The 20,521-nt window shown below is 35.2% G+C and overlaps 1 protein-coding gene across 14 annotated transcripts in view; it reads right to left on the reverse strand.

Moving 5' to 3' along the window:
- The window catches only part of LOC128988409 (sodium/hydrogen exchanger 6-like), a 51,476-nt gene extending 31,770 nt beyond the window's left edge, over positions 1-19,706 (reverse strand). For all 14 annotated transcript variants that reach the window (XR_008490378.1, XR_008490376.1, XR_008490379.1 and 11 more), the window contains exons 1-5: positions 19,263-19,706; positions 9,960-10,186; positions 6,711-6,788; positions 4,852-4,928; positions 3,959-4,168 (exon numbers count right to left, since the gene is read on the reverse strand). Coding sequence is in view for 9 of the 14 variants with exons in the window: in XM_054409671.1 (XP_054265646.1) it covers positions 3,959-4,168; positions 4,852-4,928; positions 6,711-6,788; positions 9,960-10,186; positions 19,263-19,506 (836 nt within the window). In the remaining 5 variants the exon portion in view is untranslated. The remainder of the gene's footprint in view (positions 1-3,958; positions 4,169-4,851; positions 4,929-6,710; positions 6,789-9,959; positions 10,187-19,262) is intronic.
- Positions 19,707-20,521: the final 815 nt, after the last annotated feature.

A 20,521-nucleotide genomic window follows, 5' to 3' on the forward strand; every position in this document is an offset into this window, starting at 1 on the left:
TACGAAAAGGAAGCTTATAGTGTAATATTGTGTGTAGAGAAATGGCATCAATTCTTGGAAGTAAGAAGTTTTAAATTAGTTACTGATTGTCAAGGTCTTAGTTTCATGCTCAAATCTCGAAAAAGCCGTGGAAGATTGTCTAGATGGTTTGAAAGGTTGTTTAGTCTTCCATTCACAGTTGAACATGTAAAAGGTTCGGAGAATATAATAGCTGATGCGTTATCACGTATGTTTAGTGGAGAGAAAGAGAGTGAGACGGAAATTCACGAAACTAATCTGTTAAGCAATATCAACAATGAAGTCTATTTTTGTAATGTGTTAAATGAAATACCATTGGATCTTAAGGACATTAAAGTACATCAAGAGAGCGATGAAGAGTGTAAGAAAATCATTGAAAGCATCAAGAATAAGACTAATAATGAAAATTATACCCTGAAAAATGAAGTTTTATTGTTTAAAAAGAAGATTTATTTGCCCAAGAAACTGTTTAGTGTAATATTCGCATTCTATCACAACTCATTAATTGGTGGTCATATGGGAATTTTTAGGACTCAAAGTAAAGTAAATGAAAGTTTTCACCATCCTGAATTAAATGAATTCGTAAAAGGTAAAGTCCGTGAATGTAAGATCTGTCTGATGTCTAAGTCGGAACAACGTAAGTTTGAAGGTCGACTGATATCTGTTCCTGTAACTCAAGCTCTAAACACAGTGTTTATTGACCTAGCTGGACCATTTCCCCGATCAAATAAACTCAATCAGTACATTTTAATTGTGGTCGATGCATTTACCCGTTTTGTATGGTTGTACCCTCTGAAGGATTGCAAGACAAAATTCATCATAGAAAAATTGAAGATAATTTTTGATAGTTTCTCAGTACCCCGAATACTTGTGTCTGATAATGCGAGTTATTTTACATCCAAGGAATTTAAGAAATTCATGTTCAATAACTATGAGGAACACAGAAAGCTAGCTGCGTACAGAGCAAACGGAAATTTGTCGGAACGATATTTGAGGGAGACTAATAATGCTTTACGGAGTTTTTATGGTAATCAACATGATAAATGGGATTCAGATCTGGGACTGATTGCCACAAGTTTGAATACTGCTGTAAATAGTTCGACTAAATCGACCGCCTTTGGTTTAATGTTTGCCCATCCTTGTAACAATGCACTGACAAACTTATGGAATGTTAATGACATTATTTCGGAGAAGTTAACTCCTGATCAAAGGAGGGAAAATTTGGAGAAAGCCATAAATAACGTCAGAAGAAGCATTGCCAGAAATCAAAGAAGGGAGAGATATAGCTATCCTCGGAGAAACCATCCATTTAAGTTGAATATGGAAGTGTACATCAAGACACATTATTTAAGTAATGCAGCGAATAAATTCAGCAAGAAGTTAGCACCTAGATACGTTGGACCTTACGTAATACGCTATTTTCTGAGTGATTCAACAGTACTAGTACAAAATCCTAGCAAGTTAGAAGACGTGAAGAAAATTCATATAATTGATTTAAAGAAGAGTTAAGTAGTGAAGAGGACCAAAAGTAACCAATGTATTGATGGAAGAGGAAATGTGAAAAATGGAATTAAATGGAAGATTACGGAAGACTGAAGCTAAATTGGTCTTTATGAAATGTCTGTAAAGTAGAAGTTAGATTTGTTTAGTTGAAATATTAATTAGTTAAGGGATTTTTAGCAAGCTAAGAGGGAATTTGGAATTTTGTAAATTAGTACTGTGGGAGTTGTTTTAGGTTCTTAAGAATTTTTCAAAGTTTTAAAGTGTTTTTAGTAAGAGAGTGTGTAAATGTGTATGTATTGGTGAATGTGTGAGTAGTTGTGGCAGCAAAAGGTAGTATGAATCTGTATGAATCTAAAATGGAGTCTGAACGTAGTGTATGAGTGGGATTTTTACTAAAGGACGCACAATAACATTTTGATTAATTTTGCACTTGTAAACAGGGAAAATAACACAGAACACAAAACACTTCACACGAAACACACGAGGGAACATAAAAACAGGGAATATAACACACTGGGATAAATAAATTAAGGGAAAACTAAAGAAAAACACAGCACACGCAAACGACATAACTAAACTAAACTGGAGAAGTGAAAGTTATTTGTCTTGTCTGGAGTTGATGTTGGGAGGGGTCAGTGAACTGTGAGCGGATGTGAAGAGTTCAAAAGAGATTTAAATAGGCTTGTTTAAGATCGCTTAAGTAATTGGGGGTTTTAAAGAAAGGTTTTATTTTAAGGTATAATTTTTGTAAATAAGATTGATAACATTTGAATTGTCATAGGAAAATGAAATGGTTCAAAATGAAAAATTGTGTAAATAGAAGTTGTTGTTTTGAGTAGAAGGTTCTGTAAGGTGCTGTAAACATGTGGAGGCTATTTGAACTAGGAGTTAGTGTTTGTAGAACTTGTTGATAGGTAGCGCTAGTTGAAATGTCAAACGGAGATAGGGTTTTATGATTTGTTTTAAAAGGTTTGTTTATTTTCTTTTGTAGAGTTGTTGTTTTAAAAGGAAATGTAAATATTAATTTTGAGAAAGAGTGTATAATTTTGTTTATGTAATTTCAAGTTAAGGAGGGGAAATTCTGTACCGATGGTAGTTAGTTTTTATTTGAAATAACAAAACAAAATCAATATTATTTAATCATTGGCTAGAAAGATTAAGAAAGAGTGACCAGCAGTTTAGAAGTTTTAGTTTTGTAGGGTTGGTAGTGGTTAGTGATAACCAGGTTCAACTTTGTCAGTTTTAAGTTCACTGGAAATATGGTCATCTAAGTTGTGGTTGCTGTAGAAAATTGTAAGTAGTTTTAATATTGTTTAGTCAGTAAAAATCAAAAGTAGTGATATACGTGGTGCATTATAAGAAGATTTAAGTGGTTTTGAAGTGCTGGTTGATGATCCTGAAGAAGTAGGTAGTGATATTGATGTAAATTATCAGCCAGATTCCTAGCTATGGTTAGGCTATATGCATTCTTAGCTAAACGCTATGTACTGAAATCAGTTTTTTGCCCATAACTTATTTATTTGCAAATCTACTTCCTTATATTATTATATATTTGTAATCCTCATAAAATTTAGAACAAAGTGGCTATTTTCAAATATTTATAGGCCTATAATTTATACAATTTCATTGAGCGCGAACTTTTTTTTTTTTTTGAAAATTTTCGAAATTATATTTTTTTTACCTAAAAATTTTTTTTTTGAAAAAATTTTCCTTATGTTTTATATATAATATTGAAGCCCATGATTTTCCAAACAAAATGGTATATAGAACATTAGAATTAACATTGTTTTAAGCTTCTCAGATCCGTTTTAATAAAACCTTGCAAATGCGCCAAAAATAGGTGGACATTAAGGCCTAAACTATGGACACTTGGAGGGTTAATACTGACTTGTAATATAAAAAAAGAGGTTAAAAAGCTTAAAAATTGTATTGTCCTTATTTTTAACCCTAGTTCCCGATAACCCGGCATTTCACAAACTCGGCACCCTTCCAGTCCACATTACGCCGAGTTTGCGGGACTCTACTGTACTTCAATAATTCTTCAATATCTTTGGGGTCTCATCATTATCAAATAGCAGAAAAAGATAAGTGATTGGCAGGATTAGAACTGAGGCACTCCAAACACAAGGTAGGCCTACGTCTGAGGGGAAAAACACAAATAGTCTACATTTAAACTGTAGACAAAGTAGGCTAATTGTGTTAAAAAAAAATCACAATTGATCTGTTAGTTTGTTTAATTTGGTGGGATTGGGTTGGAATGTGATTTTTAAATTTTTTTACACAACCGAAATGTTTTTTAATATTAGTACTCAAATTAATTGTCAAGTGACTTCAGTTTGCCCCTTGGTGCTCTAGGTCTAACGTGTCAAACAAAATTATATTGCCCATAAAAAAACATACATACACTAGAACAATCCAAAAATCATTCAATACATACCCACTGAGTACAATGGCGACAGCGTCATTGAGCACACTCTCTCCGAACACCAGCGAGTATAGTGTGACGTCCACGCGGAGGTCGTTGAAGATGGCGAGGATAGTGAGAGGGTCGGTGGGGGAGATGAGAGCTCCGAAGTACAAACTGTCCAGGAAGGTGAAGCTGTCCTTTAGGTGGGGAATCAGCTTGAGGAACCCGTACATAAGCGATCTGGCAATAACAAAAGTTATGAATAGTATTAATTAAGAACATTTCATTTCAACCCTTAAAACTCTCAGATGGTCATACTGGCTACTCCACAATGTTAACAGTGCAGAATTGTATCAATCACAAATACATCTTTGACAATGTCTATTGCACAACTGTGTCTAATGACAATAAAGAATTCTTATTCTTATTCTTATCAGCAGCCTCAGCCTCTTTTCTATTTTTTTTTTTTAGTCCTAAACTTTCTGTTCATAAAAAAAATTTTAATGCACATTTTTAAAATACAATTAAAGTTTACTTTTAGACCAACATGAATTGTATGCGATTCCTAATATACCGTAGACTTCCTCTTATCCGCACACCTCGGAACCAGGGTCAGTCCGGAGCGCGGTTTTTCTGGTTAACCAACATCCCCTCAAACTTGTTCAACTAAAGCTACGGGAATCACTCGAAAACTTATCCAAATATTTTACTTAAATTTGGAAGAGCACTACCTGGACAAGTGATAACTGGTCTCAAATCTTTTTCCACAAGAACATTTTTGTTTAACCAGTTTAACCAATGTGCTGATAAAAGTTGTAAGGTTAAAGAGATGTCACTTCTGCCGAGTGTAGTCCAGCTAAACCAATGTTCGGTTAAAAGGTGTCCGGATAAGAAAGTCTATTGTATGATCGTTTGAAACTCACCCAACAACAAAAGACGATATTGTAGTTCCTACAAGAGCGTATGTCAAAATTGCACCGAGGTTTCTGAAGAAATATTTCTGAAAAATTAAAACATAAATTTTACTTGAAAAATTTGACCATTACATACATTAAAACAATTGATTACAGAGAGTATCCGATTGGGCCTGGCAATAACCGGTGTGACTGGTCAAAATCTATGCTCTTATTGTAACATCTTTTACAAATGTTTACAGATTAGTGTAAATACATCTAACAGTGTTAGAAAACATATTGTATTTATTATATTCCTATACTAGGACCAATACGTAAAATGCTAATCCAAAGGTTATCAAATTTTTTTACATTTTGTCATAATGAAGGGTGGAATTATTGTAGTGAAATATACAATATTACATTATGGTAAACACACAAACATTGTAGGAACATGACGATGTACTATTATAAATCAAGACTTGTTACCTACTTTAAAATTGGCGACAAATTTTTCAGTCAGAAAATTAATTAAGAATAAACTTTACTTTGACCCTGCATAACAAGAATTGAAAACAGCTGTTTTTTGCTGCAGTACAACAATAGTTATTTGTGTAACTAGTGGTGAAAGTGGCACTTTGCTGCACACGAGAGCAATGTTTACGCACGAGCCGCAGGCGAGTGCGGAATGATCTCGAGTGCAGCAAAGGCCTTTTTCACTCGTGTTACACATTATATTTTTCCTACAGTCCCTATAAAGCATATAAATAATTAGTTAATTAGTCTTTCAAACACTATACAACACGTTTTGAGGTTCAGCTGGCAAAACAAATGGTGCCCTAGAGAAAGTAGTACCCGCGGTCCGTATCACTCCGCTATTTTTCCTCGGCAAGAATTTTGCTCCGCGTTTTGAGAATATAGTTCCGTATGACTTTGTAATTTGAAGTGGTTTCCGTGCCTAAAAAAAAATGCTTTAAAGGGATTTTCTTGTTTATTAAGATAGTAGGAATGTTTTAAAAACGTTTAAAAGAAAAGTCCAGAAAGTTCAGAAATGCCGAAACTATAAACACGAAATGACAGTTAAATCGTAGTTATAATAGTCAATCAGCTGCTCATAGTATTTTTATTTTAAAGTGTTGCCAACCTATTTCCAAGCGTACACGGATTACGTGTATAATAGAACCACGCTGTTTTGTGTTGTTTCGTTGGAATCCTGATGTGCGGCAAAGTATAAACCGTACGGCAAAGTATAAACCGTACGGCAAAGTATAAATATGCAGCAATTAGAAGCTTTCTGTACTATAAACAGTACAAGGAAGCCAACTTTGTCGGGTGACTGTAGGAAAAATAATGTATTTAACTGTCCCAGTATTTTAACAACCTGTCCAAAAGGCTGAAATCAACTGCCAAGATAAAATCTGGCAATGAAATGGATAATTGACAGATGAACGATGTGGAAAGATAACAACATTGCACAACAATATTGAATATGTGTGCAAAAACATAACAATTACATTTGCAATATATTGTATAGTATTGTCTGTTAAGAAATTTTAAATTAAACCATATTACAGTGATAAGATTATGTTAAATGCTTTGCAGTAGGGCTATAGAAACAGTTGAAAAAGTTTTTAATTTAGAGCTACTTAAATTAAACAGATCAGGTATCACCACTGATATGAGAACATAACATATATATCCAATGGAATATTTAACTAACAAATAAACATACAGTACTTATTGCCATCTTGAGTGTCACAAATAGAAAAAAAATACATACAGATATTGATATAAGACTCATTTCGGCTATGTATTATAAAATAAGTAACCAAAAACATGATTTAACGCATATGACTGTATTTTATATAACTTATAGATATTGAACTCACCCTTTTCAATGAGTAACCAGCATGGAATATAATTGGAGGTAAGATAATGTTGAAAAATATCTCTGGGTCGAAAGTAGCCTGGAACAAACAGTTTTGACCAATTAGTAGAAAGTAGGAATATTTTCAGGTGATCAGTACATTACATAGATTTCACAATTATAAAAGAAAGCTGATGCCAATAAAACTAGTTAAAATTCTCTTTAGAGATAATTTCAAGCTTTACAAATTAGAGAAGAAATGCCATGCCATTTAATTTTGGCAGACTAAACGAAAATCTTATGCACCACAGAACTAAAATGTATGTTACAGATAACGAAAAATCTAACATATTTTAACACAAATAAAATAATCTGTATATAACAACAAACATTAATTTTGATAAATTACATATGATCTCAGAACAACAAAAACAAATCCATCAATTTTTACGTGTCCGTGAAGCGAAACGGCACACGGAAGATTTCTCAGGTGCCGTTTGATGTCACTAACTGCTGACGTCACTTTGAGGGAACACCAATACCGCAACGATACGGCATTGAGCCATCGGCCTCGGTGGTGCAGTGGATAGCGTTGAGGGCTAATAATACGAATGGTCCGGGTTCGAATCCCGCCGGCGGCACTAACTTTTTATCAGCAATTTTTTCATATCAGCAAGTTTGGTTGGTTTGGTTAGGTTATTACAGTTTAATTTTATAATTAAAAAATTATAAAATTGAATTTTAGGCAATTATAATTTTATTTTATGAACAAAACTATTTTTTGGATTAGTAAACCTTTATTCGATTTTTCCATTATCAGCACGTTTGGTTAGTTCCGTTAGGTTATGACAGTTTAATTTAATAATAGAAAATTATAAAATTGTCTGTTTCTTCAGACGCAGCAGTTAGTGACGTCAGCAGTTAGTGACGTCAAACGGCACCTGAGAAATCTTCCGTGTGCCCCACCGTCCGTGAAGTGGCAGTGCAACTATAATAGTAGCAGTTGTACAACATATTTTATTCACTAAAATATATATAACAAGCTACTATACCCGTGCTTTGCAACGGGAAGAAAATGTGACCTAGGGAGCTATTTAAGTGGTACTGATGTGTGTTTTAAAATACAGCAACTCTATGATTTAGTTTGAAAATATAAACTGATTTAAAAGCGTAAACCTACTTACTTTCAAACCCCTACTTTTGATGTTAATAGATCCCTTAGAATACGACAACATACCTTAGTGTAGCAATAGCATCAATTATTGCTTCGTATTGATGCTTTATGAATGACATGTTTTACAATTTTCTCCAATTTTATTCAAGCCTCTTCACATGCAGCTTACTATATAAATAAAAAAATGAAGCTTTGAGCAATACTTTACAAAATGTATACAACCTCACTTTAAAACCAAACATAACCCTCCTCAATCTACATAAAGCGTCACAAACATCTTATTCGAGTAAATAAACAAACACCAGTTCATTGTACTGACCAGCTGTTTCATTAACTAAATTAAAATAAATCGTGTAAACATTAAAAGTATGTCAGGCCTTTGGAAATCAGCCTGTGGGGCAGAGCCCTAAGGAAATCCGTCCATATCAATACTTTTCGGCAAATCTACATACTCTAAGCTTCATTTTTAAGTGCCATATGCCTATATTTTTATTTGGTAAATGACCTTAACCATTTACATAAAATTACATTGTATCACTTTAATAATATAATAGATTATCCATATGATAATGTATCTCATTCGAAAGTTCATGAAATTCGGTGCATTGTGGTATTTAATTGTTTTAGATTGCACCACTGGTGCTGAAGTTATCAGCTGTTACTTTTCGTGAAACTAACCTCAATCTCTGTTGACCAAATAGGTACTAGTTTACATCGTGATTACAAGTTGTAAGTTACAAATGTTTAGTTTGGATATTATTTATTGTGCCTTGACTGAAATGTGACATTACTTATAGCACAACATACTGTTCTAAATATTTATTCCGCTGCCATTTTCAAAATTTTCATTTTATTACGAACAATTCAAGTATTCAAGTTTATGGTTCAACAGGTTTGCTCTGTTAGTTTAGTTAATATGAATTTTTGAAAATATGACTGCAAAATCCCCAAAAAATGCCTTGCCAGTACAGAGTTCGCCCATTGCCAGTTGGAGGGTTAAAATGTCAGGATAATATTATTAATGTTTTTACAAGAGTAAAAATATATTGCAATGAAAATGTGTTAGTGCTCAACTCAAATAAAAAAAAAGTGTGCACTAAATTATAACATTGATAACAATGAAGAAGAGTGTCACTACTTTACAGTAGAATTTTCTTGTGTAGAAAGAAATGAAATAGGCCTACGTCGAATTAATTTTTTAACAGATTAAAATATAAATTTACTATCTTTCAATTGGTTTTACTTAGGCTAAATCTTGAAAATGTGTTAACTTATGTGATATAATTAGTGTTTTCATAAAATACCAAACCTAAACAGTGTAAATTATTACAAGAAAATTACTACAAAGAACGATTGGAGGCAATCATCTTAAACAATCATTGCCTAAAGTAGTTCCAACCAGAAGCAAAATATTTGATTTTAATTTTCAAACCACCAACACAAATATTTACACACCACTTGTATTCATTGACCCTCTAGGTAAGGAAGTGGCTGCCTATCTGAGAAGTCATTCTACTGTACCTGGGGGTATTTACCAAGGCCATATGTAAGGGGGTCAGGGTTGGCGGAGTAATAGCCCTAGATGCACTTGTTGTGTGTAGCTTATTGTGACATTTTGCTACGCCATAAATGATCAAATCAAATTCTTTTCTAACATAATGTAGCCTATAAGCGAATTTTAAATGGAAAGTTGAGCTATGTCAGTGAATTGCAAGGCGGCACAAATCTAGGCCTCAGATCATCATTGAAGTTCTTCATTTTATCGCACTTTGATGACATTTTGAGGGTTTGTCCAAAACTTGTCAAGGTTCATTCACAATGTTTGTTTTATTTAGGTTAATTCAAATTTAGTAGACATTTTCCTTATCTAAAGTGAGTGGGTTTGCCAAAAAACTAGAAAATTTTAAGATTAATTATTTGCTAATTATAATTACATAGCATACATTTAGTACGAACTTCCATAAATGCCAAATCTGACACGCACATGACTTACCCAGCATTTGCCTCTCAACCCAAAACATCTTAGGATGACATTCACTGATTGATTATAAAGGTGTGTTACTGTCGCTAAAAAACCATTTAAATCGTCAGTATTACCTTCAGGTCCATCTCATTAGTCTCCAAATGAACCACTTCGCCACGGAAGCCGTAAGCGTACGTCCTGTTGACTTCAGAGCCAGATCCCCCCTTGTTGGAGAACTGTAGCCACAGGGAGTCAGGAGGAAGTGACTCGTTGTATTTGTCTGCCTTCACCGGCACCACCGCCATATGGATCACTGGAGTAGAACTGCCGACGTAGCGGATCAAGGCACCAACTATCAGACCTGGCGACAATGGAAGATGAGATTTGTGAACAGGCTGTATGTGTGTTTATACCCTAAGGCTATCAATACATGAAGATTTTAACTGTTCAAATAAATAACCATGATAGCTTGTGTTCTGAGGATGGTTTTTATTAATTACGGTAATATTAATTTAACTAATAGCACTGAAAGTTACTAACCAACCAGTTATTTCAAAACAACTATACCAGAGTAGTTATTGGTTATTTTTAGTCCGTAATTCCCACCCCTTTTAAGCTACTGAAAAATATGTCTAGCCCTTTTCCCTTTAAGTAGGTAACAGTAGGTAGATTATTGTAACACATTTGTATATCTGTTTTCGCATTTTCAGATTCTTTCCACTTTTAAGTTCTATTCTCAATAGAGCAAGTATGTTTTACATAAAGGAAATAATAATATGTGTAGCCTACATCATAAATTTGGGCTATCTCTACAGTAATTAAAACGGCTACATAACATGTTTTTTGAACCCAGGCCCAGGTAATCTCTTTGTATCTCTAATCACTAATCAGCAGTTGTTAAATCTGAAAGTTTTCAGGATTAGTTTTATCACTATATCATCATTATTTTATCATTGATAATATTTAAGTGGGTAGATAACAAAGGCCCCTCATGCATAAACGGTCTACTTTTGGTAGCTATTTCTTTTTTTTTTTTTAGGCCCATAGAGAAAAATATAGTTAGTGTACATAGGATAACTGCATACGGCTCAGTCTGAATTGATTTTTTAAATAAAATTTAATTTTAAGATAACAAATTGCTATACTCAATAGCAAAATAATAAAAAATACATTGAATCATATGAATTTCCATTTGCAAGTATAAGTGACCTGTTTGAGTGATAAGCAAAGATTGTTCACTTGTTTACAATATAGATAAAAGCTGAGAATACCAGACTTTTAATTATGGCCTACTACAGCTCGCAACAATATGTGTTCTTTTAAGTTGTAGTTGTAGGTTTTCAAACTATAGGTATCCATAATAGCTCAATTATCCAAATAGCAGTTAATTAAACAGCTGAATGAAATTGCCAGTTCATTGAGAGTTTATTGTTCATCTATATATATAAAATCCAATGTATGTTTGTTTGTATGTATGTATGTTTGTCCTTTATGGACTCCGAAACCGCTCGACATATTGTAATGAAACTTTCAGGTATTATTAAGCATTATTCAAGGATGGTTTGTGTGAAGTTTGGTGCAGATCCGTCAAAAGGGCTCCGCCCCAGTGGACCCCAGAGGAGTTTTCCATGTTAACCTTATGAGTACTCATATTTAAATGGAATTTAAGATTCTTAACAACTGGTTCAACTAAAGAATTTAATTCTATGATGTTCAATAGCATTAAAACGTTAATAGGTTTACCAACAGGGTGCAGCACTATTATTTTTTTCAATTTATGACAACAGCTAATTTTCAACCAAAAGGTGAGTTAGCGTAGCGAACGAACATCAACCAAGACGTAATTGAGCCATGCGAACGAGCTATCTTGAAAATGAACAACATTTGACATAAAACCACATTAGGACAGGACGTCTGTCGGGCCAGCTAGTTCACATATAAAATTGTAGTCTAGGAGTAAAATTGATCATACTATTACAGTATACAAGTAATGTTTTTGCAATAAATTATTTCAAAAACGGTTCCAATGACTTCCTGTAAGTTGTTGGAAATTTTTTTGTTGCTAAAAATAATTATTTAAATACTGAGCTCTGTAAATGGGAAAATTTTATTATTTTTAACATTGACCTTAGGTTTTGCCAAGTAGTCATGAATGGTTTTTTGAATTAAAAAGGTAAATATAAACAAAGGACTCGTAACATATGGTTGTAACAAACCATCTACAGTAGGGTGACACATACTATACTCCGTTCACCAAATTTTTAAAGTTTTAGGGGGAAAAATCAATCTCCTCCACTTGAACCTACCTCTGAAAATAAAAACTCAACGCCTGTGGTTTGCCAAAATGTAAATCAGCTGCGCCGTATATATATTAAGTAAAATCAGTAGCCTAATGGGGAACTTCCCCTCAAACCGCCTAAATTTTGTAAACGGAATGTAACTTAGCAAATTACAAAATACAGTAGTGTGACGTCGCCAGTGTGACGACGTCTTAACTTGACAGGAGACGGGACTAGTGAGAAATAAAAACTACATAATTAGATAATACCACGGGCTGCACGGACCGGGATAAAGGTGTACGGTTGCAGGACTAGGACGGACTGACGTAGTGGTTAGATGCACGGGTATAGCGTGATCGCGGCAGCCAATGGGAATTTATTAAAAATCACCTGATATGACGTCACAGACGTGGCGTGATGTACACACACACTAACACACACTTACATTTTATACAAATCTGGTTTCCTACAAGAAACGCTGTTTTACAACTATAATATTGAATACATAAAATCATTAAATATACTACATCCCTCCCGTGTAATTTTTATACACATCTCAGCAAATATAAAAGTTTAAAACAAGTAAAACTAAACTATTAATTTCAAAAACAAACTTCAAAAATCACACATACAATTTTTACAAATCAAGGCGTTCGACTGGTTTTATTATTCTACTGGGATATCTACGTGCTGTTGTAGTAACAGGTGTTTGGGGATGTACAATGGGCGATTGTTGTGGAGAACGGACCATGGGAGTGCTAGGTGAGGAGGGGAAGGAAGTATGACGTGTTAGTAGCAGGAGTACTATGATCAGGTGATCGGTTGTTGGTTACGCTGTGTCTATTTTTAGATTGGGAGTGGGATTGCTGTAACGGAGTTTTGGGGGGATCAGCTGATGGTACTACTACCGGCTCACACACGGTTTCAGGTTGCGCATTCCTGTCATTGTTACTACTTCCCTGCAAACCTACCAATTGATCAATATGTCTCTTCCAAACAACACCTGAACTTAGTCTAACTTCATACAAAACATTACTCAATCTTTTATGTACAGTACCTTCTACCCATTTATCTTTTGAGCGGTAGTCTCTAATTAATACAGACTGATTTGGGTACAGAACTCTGGTTTTACTGCCACCAAAATACTCTCTTTGTTTGTTTTGTTTACACTCAACATGACTTGGTAAGTTAGGTTTTAGCAAATCTAACCTGGTCCTTAGGGGACGTTTAAACATCAGCATAGCTGGAGTTTCATTGGTAACAGCATGCACGGAGTTTCTATAGTCAAACAATATACGACTTAGAGCAACATTAAAATCAGTGTTGTCATTTAGTGCACATTTAAGCTTAGTTTTAGCATATCTTACTGAGTTCTCGGCTTGGCCGTTTGATTGGGCATGATAGGGAGGTGAGAATGTTTGTATTACTCCATTTGACTTTAGGAACTGTTTAAACTCAAGTGATGTGAATGGTGGACCATTGTCACTGTGACAAGTTACTGGCAAACCAAATCTAGCAAACAAATCTCTTAAATGTACAATTGCTTGTTTGGCTGAGGTGGAACCTACTTCAAAAGCCTCCAGCCACTTAGTATGAGCATCTACTACAATTAAAAACATTTTACCTCTTATTGGTCCAAAATAGTCCAGATGTAATCTTTCCCAAGGCTTAGATGGATAGTGCCAATTATGCAAGAAACTTTTAGTTGGGTTAGAACGTTCCATAAGGCAGGAAGAACAGCTGTTTGCTAAGGCTTCTATGTTTTGGTCTATATTTGGCCACCAAATATACGACCTTGCCACTGACTTCATTTTTACGATTCCCATATGACTACAATGTAACTCTTTTAAAACATAATCCCTCATAGAATTAGGAACCACGACTTTGTAACCCCACATTAAAATGCCCATTTCTACAGTCAATTCTTCCTTCCTTTGGAAATAAGGTAACATATCACCTCTCTCTTCCGGCAAAAAACTAGGCCATCCATGCAGGACATAGCTACACACTTTGTGTAAAATAGGGTCTTTTTGCGTTTCGACTTTAACGTGTTCAAAGGTTAGTGGCACTGAGCTTTCAAAAATACAATTTAAATATGTGCCTTGCCATTGGAAATCAGTACTTTCCATCGGATGTGGAACTTGTAGTGGTAATCGTGACAGAGCGTCTGCGTTACCATGACTTACTGACTTAACATATTTGATGTCAAAAATGTAACCTGACAAAAACAAAGCATATCTTTGTAGCCTACTAGCTGCAAAAACTGGCAACCCCTTCTTAGGGCCAAAAATACTTATTAATGGTTTATGATCTGTACATAAGGTAAACCTTCTGCCATACAAGTACTGGTTACACTTTTTAACACCGAAAACAATGGCCAGAGCTTCTTTTTCTACCTGACTATACTTAACTTCAGTGGGTGACAAAGTACGTGAAAAATACGCAACAGGTTTCTCTACTCCTTCACTTGTTTTGATACTTAACACACAACCTAGCCCTGTTGAACTTGCGTCAGTTGCTAATATTACAGGCAAACTCGAGTCATAATGAGCAAGAATAGGGGCATTGAAATTAAATGGAACCTTTTTCTTAAGCAAATTATATACAGGACTCAGAATGGTAGACATGTTAGGAATGAATTTTCCGTAGTAGTTTACTAAACCAATAAAAGCTTTTACTTCAGTTACGTTCTTAGGTACAGGTGCTTTTACTATTGCTTCAACCTTGGCTTGGGAGGTGTGGAGACCTTCCTTGTCGATACAAAATCCCAAATACTCTAATTTGTCTGAAAAGAACTTGCATTTACTTTTTTTGATGGTAAACCCTTTATCATTTAGCCGTGTAAGAACTTCCCGTAACCTACTCAAATGAGTGTTAGTATCTTTAGCTGTAATCAAAATATCATCCAAGAATACTGCCACACCTTCCAAGCCTTGGAGTGTCTGTTCAATGACCTTTTGAAAAATGCCAGGAGCTGATGAGATGCCATATGGCATTCTCTGATAGGAAAATAGCCCTTTATGAGTACTGATAGTGCATAATTTCTTTGACTCGTCATTTAATTTAAGTTGCATGTAAGCTTGACTGAGATCAATTTTACTAAAGGTTTGTCCACCTTGTAAATTAGCAAAAAGCTCCTCGATTCTAGGTAGAGGATATTTTTCCACTTCTAGGAATGGATTTAAAGTTACTTTAAAATCCCCACAGATTCTAATTTCCCCACTTTTCTTTAAAACTGGGACGATAGGCGTCCCCCAAGATGAGCTACTTACAGGTACTAAAACTTCCTCAGTTTGTAATCTTTCTAACTCTGCCTCTACTTTACTTTTCAACGAAAAAGGTATCGGTCTAGGTTTGAAATACTTGGGAGTAGCATTCTCTTTTAACTTAAGCTCTACAGGATCTCCCTTGTACTGACCTAACTTGTTACTGAAAACTTTTGGAAACTCTTTTTCCAACTCAACTACGATATTGTCAAACTGCTCATTGTGTGATAACAACTTAAAATTTTTGTCACTCAACAAATTGGTTTTGAACGATATATTTAGGCTACCCCTAATGCTTGAAGCCAATTACGCCCCATTAATGGATGTGCGCCTTTCTTAATCACATACAGATCTAGGTTATCCTTGAAATCCTGGTAACTAACATTCACTTTTATTTTACCAATAGGGACAATAGGTTCGTTAGTATACGAACTTAAGGATAGATCATTAGGCTGTAATTTACAAAATGACAGATTTTTGTTGTAAAAATCCTCACTACAAACACTGACACTAGCTCCAGTGTCAACTTCAAACGTGACTTGTTTACCTTCTACAATAGCATCAATTTTAAGTGGAGCTACTTTAACGTTGACATTACTATTATTAGGCCTATCTACCTCAATTTCGTCCTCAATTTGAAATAGTGTAGAAATATCGTCAACATACTCATCACAACTATCATTAGAATTTATCTGAGATTTCCTGTCAGAAACAAAGTTATGCATTTTGTTGTTTTTACTAAACTGTCCATTAGTCCTTTCAGTTTTCAAATTGTTCTTATCATTCTTAAAAATATTATTTTTGTTTGACTTACCTAACAGCTTTGATCTGCACACTTTAGATAAATGATTCTTTTTTCCACAAAAATGGCATACCACAACACCCAATAATCTGCACTCATTTCTCATGTGACCGAAGCCACCACAACAAAAACACTGCACTGATTTGTGTTGAGGTCGAGGTGTTGACTTTGACGCTTGATTGTGCTGCTGGGCGCCGCCGCTGCTCCCTGAATCTCGTCGTCGTTGTGCCGCTGCCACTCGCAACACCTTGCCGCCGCTGCTGCCGACCGTCAACGCCGCTGCATTCTTCTCCGCCGCTTCCGCTGATGAGACGATTTTCACAGCTTGATCAAACGTTAAACTGGACTCTGATAACAGTTTCTGTTTGATAGTGTCACTTCTTATTCCACTAACTAGACGATCTCGAAGAAAGTCGTTCAACGATGCGCCAAACTCACAGTGCGTGGACATCTTCTTCAAATTTGCTACGTATTCGGCAACTCCTTCCCCCTCTAATTGGTTGCGTTTACTAAACTTGTAACGTTCCGCGATGAATGATGGTTTAGGATGTAAATGATCCTGAATTAACTTTACTATATCTTTAAAAGATTTCGCGTTAGGTTTATCGGGCGTGCACAAATTGTGTAACAGATTGTACGTTTTCTTCCCGATTACTGTCAATAAAGTACTCACTTTTTTGGCATCACTAATCCCGTTACACTCGACAAATAACTCAAACCTTTCAACGTACGAGGTCCAAGATTCTTCACTCCCGTCAAAGTCTCCGATTCCGCCGATGATTCCAGACATTGTATCTTGTTCAAAGAAGACACGAGATAAAATTAACACTGGGTTGTCGTAATCGGACATTAACCCTAATACTTATAAAAATACGGTCGAACAGTTACACCGCACACACGAATAATTAGGTTCTTAATAACGCCATCGTTATCACTGTAACTTCCTCGTCGCCAGTGTGACGTCGCCAGTGTGACGACGTCTTAACTTGACAGGAGACGGGACTAGTGAGAAATAAAAACTACATAATTAGATAATACCAAGGTGTACGGTTGCAGGACTAGGACGGACTGACGTAGTGGTTAGATGCACGGGTATAGCGTGATCGCGGCAGCCAATGGGAATTTATTAAAAATCACCTGATATGACGTCACAGACGTGGCGTGATGTACACACACACTAACACACACTTACATTTTATACAAATCTGGTTTCCTACAAGAAACGCTGTTTTACAACTATAATATTGAATACATAAAATCATTAAATATACTACAGTAGGCTACAACAGAAAAGGATAGGCCTATTCCAATGAATACCATTGAGCATTTACTATACAGTGTGATCAACTCAAGGAGGCGACCATTGGGATATCGGAAACGGTAATAATTAGAAAAAACTTAAAACAGAGACATTCCTTTATATTTTGTGGCAGTAAAGAAGAAAAAGAAGTAAAAGATAAATTTATTTTTTTGAAATTCAGTCGCCATTTCCAATATGGCAGCCAACTTGAACATTTCTTACCACCTATGTTTTGGATGGAGCATGCAATTTAAAAAAGGTTTAATTCTTCAAAATTTTTCTCTAAAGCCACTCGTTTAGGAGTTATATAGCCTAAGAAAAAAATACTTTCTTGCCACAATCCTCAGATCGGGGAGTCATCAAAATTTACATAGAGGATGTTATCTCTACGACCCTCTACCAAGTTTGTGCCACTCAGTTTGTGATACACGACCAACATTAACCGACTTGCAGGTAGCCTACACAAAAAGTGCTTAAAAAAGTTACCAATGCTGCACTACAACTCATCAGCTATACCCCCACAACCGATATGCCCTCCCCAGGAGTCATACCAACTACTGCGCAAGGCGAATTCCACGCTGGCGATCGCGCTAAATGTCTAGGCCTACAGAAATTCATCCCGGGAATTTGTTACTGTTATATGTGCTGTATAGCCTAATTACCGCATACAATAGGCCTACAAAAACTTAACTTATGGTTTCTTCCATTTTTAGTCCAAAAAATGTAAAATTAAACTAAGGATAAATTAAAGAATCAACTTTGGTAAATGTTTTGTTATTGTTTTTATTTAGGCCTATGGTAAAATTAAATTCAATGCAATACCATATTTATATCAAACCGAATCATAACATTAATTTTTATTAAAATCCGATAACTTAAGTTAATATAGTCTATCGTAGGTTCTCTGCTGAACTGTAGGCCTACCCATCTACTCTGGGCCTAGACTTAAACTGAATGTTCCCTCAAACTATTGTGTTAGCCTATTTTTATTTATTCATCTTATTGAAACTATGCATCTTAATTTTGTCCATGCATTGTTTAAGTGATATTATGTTTTATGGACAGTAAATTGATTTAAGTTAGGGATTTATTTAAGTGTTATGTGAAACTGCAAATTATTAAGGAATTTAAAACATACCTATTAGGCCTAAGTTAAGTTTAACTCCATGGTATTTTCATGTGTTGAGTTAAGTTAGGATATAAACAGTAGAAGCCAATCAATACATGATTGTTTTCATCGCTTTGATTATGAAAGAACAGTAAAACTTCTAGATGAATTAAACTTAACACAATTGTCTATAGAAGCGTAACCAGTAGTTTAGGAGGACACATGTGATTGTTAGCATCGCTTCACTTATAAAAGTCCATCGAAACTTTTTGACAAATTACCAACTAGGAATGTGCATCTACTGTCAATGTTTTTGGAGAATCGATGTTCGATGTTTTATACATCGATGGTCTCAGAATACCGATGTTTCTGTATCGTCGATGTTTTTGTCCAACATTGATGTTTTTGGCCAAGTAGCTATTGAAATAAATAAATCAATGTTTTCCATGACAGATCGCTATTTTAGCCCCAGTGACATTGATGTTTTCGCGACAATGTTATGGATTACCATCAATGGTAAACATCAATGGTGGACCTATTGATGCTCATGCCTATTACCAACTTGTTAGCCTATTGCAGTTTAAGTTTAGGGAGACACTTGTACAGCTGCATACTAGGACCCAGATAGAATGGGGAGTAAAAAAACATATTTACAATATTAGTTTGCTTAAGTTAGGCCTACCATAAATCACTGCAAGTCCTGTTTCGTGAAGAAAACGAAGCCTTCTGTGCTTGAATAACCATATTGTCAAAACTGTTAATATGAGTAAAAAGGTGTACACTAAAAGGTTTAGACTGTCCAAGCGATGAGTTAATTGAGCTTTGGCATCAAGTTCGATATCAGTAGATGCTGATTGAACATAATTTTCACAACATATCAGAATGAAAATAGATAAAATGAGTGAGTTCACCACGCAGAGCTTCATAACTGTCTGTTATACGATTATATCACTAACTATTGTTATAAAATTAAACGAAAATTACACATATTAACTATCAAGCTGGATGACAACTACCAGGATAACAAACAACAAACAATACAGTAGTTACAGTACAGAAGGTAGAAACTAGAGGAACAAAACGGACGAACGTAAAAAAGGCGTTGGTAAAAGCAGAATCTGAAACAATCTGTTGTGTTCTCGTACTCGTTCTGTTGTTATTGCGTTGCGTTGCAGAAACCGGCTGAGCGGGCAGAGCGGCTTATTGTCAGCTGTTACTAATGCTACATGAAGTACAACATGCGAAGAACTTGCAAAGTCATCACTACACTAGTCCCAACGATCATCTATACAGTAAATAAGTATATTACTCTCTGATACATGTATAAGATTAGAGGACAAGAAAAGGCCATGATATAGTTATAAAATATACTAAGCGTGCAAGCCATATAATTTTATCCGCCACTATACCATCGCGTGCGGACGTTTTACCTGGAGCCATGCCATGCCATGCCAAACCAGCCACGTCCGCGGCGGGAGTTTTGAGCTGATTTTCATTTTAATTCGTTTAACATAATAAACAAATCTTACCTATTTAGGATTACATGTAAATTTTCTGTAATTTTTTAAGTAGTAAAAGTGTTTTTGGAAGCAATTAAATGGTTTATTGATTTTGTTAGTACAGTAAAGAGCAAACCATAATTATTTTTTTATTATTACAACAACAAACAAAAGAAACTTGTAAAATTGTATTTGAAACTGTATTAAACTGCATTGTTTTCAAACTTTAAAATGGCTTGACCATTCGAGCTGAGATGCACCTTTGCGCATGAGCTAGACAAACTACACCGTCAAGGCAGTCTCAAAAAGATCGCTCAGCAAGCGAAGCGGTCGTGGTGGACAACAGCACGTGGTAATACTGTGTGACTTGGCCCATTTGATAACATGGTGGGTGATATTCAAATTCAAAATTCGCTCCCGCCGTGGTAGCGAGCTCGGAGGA

Source organism: Macrosteles quadrilineatus, unplaced genomic scaffold (assembly GCF_028750875.1).
Source record: "Macrosteles quadrilineatus isolate MER2022 unplaced genomic scaffold, UCM_ALF_1.0 Scaffold_3__2_contigs__length_128488019, whole genome shotgun sequence".
Taxonomy (NCBI): Eukaryota; Metazoa; Arthropoda; class Insecta; order Hemiptera; family Cicadellidae; genus Macrosteles; species Macrosteles quadrilineatus.